This window comes from Chrysochloris asiatica, unplaced genomic scaffold (assembly GCF_000296735.1).
Source record: "Chrysochloris asiatica unplaced genomic scaffold, ChrAsi1.0 scaffold00381, whole genome shotgun sequence".
Taxonomy (NCBI): domain Eukaryota; kingdom Metazoa; phylum Chordata; class Mammalia; order Afrosoricida; family Chrysochloridae; genus Chrysochloris; species Chrysochloris asiatica.
Window position 1 is genome coordinate 1,818,420 of NW_006408899.1, and position 6,758 is coordinate 1,825,177.

The window sequence follows — 6,758 nt, forward strand, 5'->3', positions numbered from 1 at the left end:
ATAGTCTGTGAATACTGACAACATTGGATTTTTTTCTTCCTTGTAATTTTAGTTTTGTCTCCCACTCTGTTGGGTGTGATTTATAGAACAATGTAGAATAAAGGTGAGAATCCAGGACACCTTGTTCCTAATCACAAAGGAAAGTCTTTCATTATTTCACAGTGTATGATGTGGTTGTTGTAGAAACTTTTAGCTAACTTTTATCATGCTAAGGATGTTTTCTTCTATCCCTTATTTGCTGAAAGTGTTCAAATAATACAAGGCAATTGAGTATTTTTGCTAATACTTTGCTTAGTATTATTGAATCTGTTTATGAATGAGACTAACTTATAGATTTCCTGTCTTGTGGTATCTTTTTGAGGTTTGATATCAAAACTATGCCTCATGCCATAAATGTTCAGTGCTTTTTTGTTTCTCTGTTCTGGAAAAGTTTGTAGATAATTAAGAGTTCCTTGTTCATAGTCACCATTGGAACTGGAGTGCTTTTTGTAGAATGATTTAGAATTAATTATTTATTCAACTTCTTTCTTTGTAATAGGACTACTTAAGTTTTCACTTCCGATTAAGTCATTTTTGCTAAATTACATTTTCTTAGCACTTGCATCAAGTTCTCCCTGTGGCGCATGTTATCCTTTAACTTTTCTTTTGTATCTTCAGGTATGTATTCCTTTTCACTTCTGTTTTCAGTCTTCTCTATTTTGATATCTGCTCATTGCCAGATAGTTTGATGTATACATGGTTTTTGCTAATTTTTTCTCACTACTTAGAAAAATATTTTACTTAAATTATTTTATTGTGCTTTGGGTGAAAGTTTGCACAGGAAATTAAATTCCCATTTAGAAATTTCTACACACATTGTTCAGGAGCACCAGTAGCACAGTGGTTAAACACTTGACTGCTAACCAAAAAGTTAATGGTTTAAATCTAATAGCTGCTGTGGAAGAAAAAGATGTGGCATCCTTCATCCATTAAGATTTAGTCTTCGACATTGGAAACCCCATAAGGCAGTTCTCCCCCAAACTTACAAGTTAGAATGAACTTGAAAACATGGGTTTAGTTTTAAGGATACATACTGCTCAGTGACACTGAGCACATTTTCCACGTTGAGTCAACATTCTCATTATTTCTCTTCTGTTTCATTTCCATTTTTCCTTTTTAAGTAGCACAGTACTCACAGATGATATCATTTATTTTATGAGCCAATGCGTTGTTTAGCTGAAAGACCTGAGCATGGTTTCATTTCCATTACTTATTTTCCAATGCAAGCATTTAAAGAAACATATTTCACTCTACAACTTGTTCAGCAGTATCCTTAGAATTTAATTATATTTTTATTATTATAGAATTACTAATATCACATGTACATTATAGAAAATTAGAATACACTAATAAGTGAAAATGAGCCATTAACATTATACTCCTATCACACATAGCTCACCACTAAATACTTCAGTGTATATAGTCTCACACCTTTTGAAATGTATACTTAGAATATAGAGAGACAGAGAGAGTCCTGGTATGGCACTGGGGGTTAATGCACTGGCCTGCAAAGTCAGTTTGAACCACAAGGTTGATGGTTCAAGCTCACCAGCCACTCCTCAAAAACCCTATACAGGGTCACTATAAGTCAGGACCAACTCAATGGTACTTAACAACAGCAACATATCTATATATACCATGCCTTTTCATGCAGTATTTTTTATATGTGGTATTTATGTCATTTTTGTTTAGTTCAAAATATTTCTTATTTTTGATATGAATTCTTTTTTTACACCATGAATTATTCATTTGTGGTTTTCCCTCTCTTTCTTTTTAAGTGCAATGTACTTTTTTTAAAAAGCATTTTTTTGTGATCTGGATGAAAGTTTATAGAGCACATTCATTTCCAATCAACAACTGATGTGTTTTGTCTCATGACAGTAATTGTGATCCACAAACTTCCATTTCCTCTCTGGCTGTCCTGTTTCTCTTTGTTCCTTTTTCCTGACCTTTCCTACTTTCTGAATTTTGTTTCTGAACACATGCTGCCATTTCAGTCTTCCATGATTGAGTGTTCTTATGAATACTCCCCTAGGGGTGCTGTTGTTCACTTTATTGTTTGACAGAAAGGTGATCTCTGAGAGGGGGTTCAGTTCCAGGTTTGAAGGGTGTTTAAGGGCCATTGTTGAGGTTGTTGAGTGCCATCAACTAGAGTCAGACCCATAATGACCATGTGTAGGGTTTCTGAGAAGCAGCTGCTGAGTTGGAACTACCCACCTTGTGGTTCAAACCAACTTTGCAGTTCAGCGTATTAACCCACAGGCCATAGCCCTTAGCAAAGGTTCTACTAGTTTCTATCAGATCAGTAAGTATGGTCCTTTTTATGTATTTTAATTTTGTTCTACATTTTTCTGTCCTTGTATTATGATTCCAGTTAGAGTGCTTGATAGTGGTAGCCAGGCACCATCTGGTTCTTCTGGTCTCAGGCTAGTGGAGGCTGACGTTCTTGTGGTCCATTAGTCCTGTGGACTAATTCAGTATTTTAGTCTGATTTTCTTCACTCTCCTTTGTTCCAAATGGGGACAGACCAATAGCTGCATTAAATGACCACTCGTAACTATTAAGAGCCAAGTTGCTATGTACCAAAGTAGGATATAGAGCATTGTCTTTGGGAGTATGATATGCCAATTGATTAGATGTCCACCATACAAACTAAAGCAAAACTTTGTTGAACAAAACTATGAAGTGATTGACAATGTGAAACAAGGTCCTAATGTCATAGCAAACTTGTAACAACCCTTTTATGTACTGACATATTCAGAAGCCCTCACTTCTATCAATCCAGGATCTCTTTAAACTAAATCCCAAACTTGGATTTCTTTCAGGCACATTGTTACTGTGGTGGTAGTGGTGGCTGTTAAGTGCCATCAAGTCATTTCTGACTCATGGCAACCCTGTGTAGGGTTTCCAAGGCTTGTAAATCTTTGTGAAAGCAGTTGGTGGGCTCCAACATCCAATCCTGTGATTAGCAGTCCAGTGCTTATCCTACAGTCATAGTACTCCTTCGGACATGTTTTGTTGTTGTTGTTAGGTGTCATCAAGTCAGTACTGACCCATAATGACCTTATGCACAGCAGAAAGAGTGCACTGCCCGATCCTGGGCCAACCTCACTATTGTTACCACGCTTGAGCCTACTGACGCTGCCACTTTGCCAATCCATCTTGCTGAGGGTCTTCCTCTTTTTATCTTTCCTCTGATCCTCCACCTTACCAAACATGATATCCTCCTGACAATATGTCCAAAGTAGGAGAGACGAAGTTTGGCCATTCTGGCCTCCAAGGAGCACTCTGGCTGCACTTGTTCCAACACAGATCTGTTGGTTCTTTTGGCAGCCCATGGCACTTTCTGTGTTCTCCTCCAACACCATAATTCAAAAGCATCAATTCTTCTACAGTCTTCCTTATTCACTGTCCAGCTTTCACATGCATATGAGGCTATTGAAAAAACCATGGCTTGGGTCAGGTGCACCTTAGACTTAAAGCTGACGTTTTTGTTCTTCAAGACTTTAAAAAGATCTCAGGCATGCTAAGTAGTATGAAATTGGATTGTGTGCACCAGGCATTTCATACACTGTGAAGCAGGTTATAGTACCAAAGTCCCTGGGGAGTTAAAATCAACTTAATCTTCTCCACTCAAGAACCCCCACTTTTTAGACAGAGCATTTCCCTTGCAGTTCTTTGGAATAATGATAATCTCAACTTTTACCTTTCACCTTTCTGTTAATAACATAATCCTGTGGGGGTGTGAGTCTTCCAGCTTTGTATGAGGGTCTTTGGCTAGATTTTCAACCATTTATTCTGGATCCCTGAGCCCTTTGAAGCTAAAAAAAAAAAAAAAGAAAGAAAATCTACCCTAAGGTTACTTTGTGGAGCTCTGGTACCATGGTGGTTACGAATCGGGCTGCGAACAGCAAGGTAGGCAGTTCAAAACTACCAGCTGTTCCGCAAGAGAAAGATGAGGCTTTCTGCTCCCGTAAAGATTTACAGCCTCGGAAACCCTGTACGGGGTACTTATGAGTCAGAATCGACTCTAGGGCACACAGCCACCAAGGTTACTTTTACAAGTATTTAAAATATGAAAGCCTAATTCATATTTCTGCTACCTCTCTGGATTCTATTTTCATATAGTGTTTATTTTGAGTGATACTTTTGTGGGGTTATTTTTAACACAAAAAAAATTCATACATTTGAAAAGATTACTAAAATATTTTACTCGGTATTTTTGTTTGGGTTGTGGGTAGATAGTCCTCCATATTATCTCAATATAATGTTTGTTGTTGTGGTTAAGTGCCATCAAGTCGGTTCTGACCCACAGTGACCTTATATAGGGTCTGCTAGGAGCGGCTGGTGAGCTTCAACTGCTAACCTTGTGGTTCAAACCAACCCATGCAGTCCAGTGCATTAACCCATAGGACCACATTAGCTTCTCTGTTTTATTTTAGAACTCTTGCATTGGTTTCATTTTGACCCCAACTCTATTCATCATTAATGGGGCAGATATTTCCATATATATTATTTTTGATAAGTGATACTTAATATATTGTTTATATTGTATATAACCTGTTGAAAAAGACCTGTGTACTGGCCTGGCACTGTAGAATAAACACTGGATCACAAGGTCAGTTTGAACTGCAAGGTCAGCAGTTTAAATTCATAAGCCACTCCTAGGAAACCTTATACAGGGTCAACTATGAGTCAAAGTCAACTCTACAGCATTCATCAACAACAATAGCTGTCAAAGACAAAGATGTCATCTTGATGACTAAGATATGGCTTAGCCCAACCATGATCTTTTCAATCACTCCATATGCATGCAGAAGCTACACAATGAAAGGAAGACAAATTAATACATTTGAAGTGTGGTGTTGGCAAAGGGTACTGAACATGCCACCAACTTTAAGAAGAATGAACAGATCAATCTTAGAAGTAATGTAAGTGGAATGCACTTTAGAAGCAAGAATAGAAAGATTTCATCTTGCTTACCTTCTACAAATCATCCAAAAAGACCATCCAAAAGAAAAAGACATCATGCTTATGAAATGGAGGACCAGTGAAAATAAATTGGACTGACAAAATATCTGCAGCAATGTGTTCAAACATACCAGTGATCATGGATTAGGAGCAAAAGTAAGCAAACCTTCATTCTGCTAAATATGTCTTCAGGAGTCAGAGCAAACTCTATAGCTACTAGCAACAGTAGCAACAGACATTCAACATGCAATATTATTACTCTTTAAAATAAGGTAGGTGGAGTTCTAAGCTGACAAGGGTTTTCTTCTCTATGTTATACTTGGGAACAAAAAAGTTTACAAAAATAAAGAGATAAAAAATATATATGAGCAGTTTCTTTCCCCTACAATGCTAAAGGAATGAGTAGCAGGGTACCTTTTCATATCAATAGCCTGTGAATACTGAGATAACAAAAGATTTCTTTTCTTACTCTCTGTAGATCTCAGGAGCACCATGGCAACAACTAAAGAAAGAAACCGTACTACAGTTACCTGGTTCATCCTCGTGGGATTCTCTGAATTTCCAAAGCTCACAGTCTTCCTCTTTTCAATATTCCTAGGGATCTACCTCATGACAGTGTTCTGGAACCTGGGTCTTATTGTCCTGATCAAGATGGACTCCCACCTGCACACACCCATGTATTACTTCCTCAGTAAACTTGCATTTATAGATATATGCTATGTTTCCTCCACAGCCCCCAAGATGCTCTTTGATTTCTTTCAGGAATTTAAATCCATCACTTTTTGGGGGTGCACCATGCAGTACTTCTTCTTCTCTAGTTTTGCTCTGACTGAGTGTTGTCTTCTGGCCGCCATGGCTTATGATCGATATGCTGCCATATGCAATCCTCTACTTTACACAGCCATCATGTCCCCAGCTCTCTGTCTGCACATGATGGTAGGATCCTGCATTACTGGATTCTTTGGCTCATTAACACAACTGTGTGGTTTACTTCAACTCCATTTCTGTGGGCCAAATGTCATTAACCACTTTTTCTGTGACCTGCCGCAACTGATGATGCTATCTTGCTCTGACACCTTCTTCTTACAAGTTATAACATCTGTACTCACAGTGATCTATGGATTGGCCTCTGCACTTGTTGTCATGATATCCTATGGTTATATCGTTACCACCATTTTGAAGATCAGTTCAGCTGAAGGCAGGTCCAAGGCTTTCAACACCTGTGCTTCTCACCTGACGGCAGTGACCCTTTTCTTTGGTTCAGGCACCTTTGTGTATTTATGCCCCAGCTCTGATGATTCTCTTAGCCAAAATAAGCTGGCTTCTGTTGTATACACAGTGGTGATTCCCATGTTAAATCCATTGATCTACAGTCTGAGAAACACAGAAATCAAAGATGCCCTGAACAGATGGAAGAAAGCAATTTTCTCTTGACATTATTTTCTTGGCAAAGTTTGCATACTTTATTTCAAGATAAATGATATTTTAAAATATGAATATGGGGTTTTAAAGATGCGTAGTCTAGAACTACTTCAATATTGGAGGAAAATATTAGCTGAGTCTAGCTAGATTTTTATCTGTTAATGAATGATAATTACTGGTGTTTGTTAATGTGGGTCCTAATGTAGAATGTTTCTTTTCATCTTTTTTTTTTTTTTTTTTAATGATACTGTATTTTTGGTGAACATATAAACAGCAAACAAGGGTCCATTTTACAATTTCTACACAAAGTGTTCAATGACATTACA

The 6,758-nt window shown here is 37.7% G+C and overlaps 1 protein-coding gene across 1 annotated transcript; it reads left to right on the forward strand.

Moving 5' to 3' along the window:
- The first annotated feature begins 5,502 nt into the window (after nt 1–5,502).
- Nucleotides 5,503–6,444, forward strand: LOC102839816 (olfactory receptor 5AN1-like). The gene has a single exon (XM_006876491.1). It carries the CDS (start codon nt 5,503–5,505, stop codon nt 6,442–6,444), a length of 942 nt encoding a protein of 313 aa, XP_006876553.1.
- Nucleotides 6,445–6,758: the final 314 nt, after the last annotated feature.

Bases quoted from the DNA above. Each gene is read 5' to 3' on its own strand.
- LOC102839816 (XM_006876491.1), top strand. From the start codon at position 5,503: ATGGCAACAACTAAAGAAAGAAACCGTACTACAGTTACCTGGTTCATC.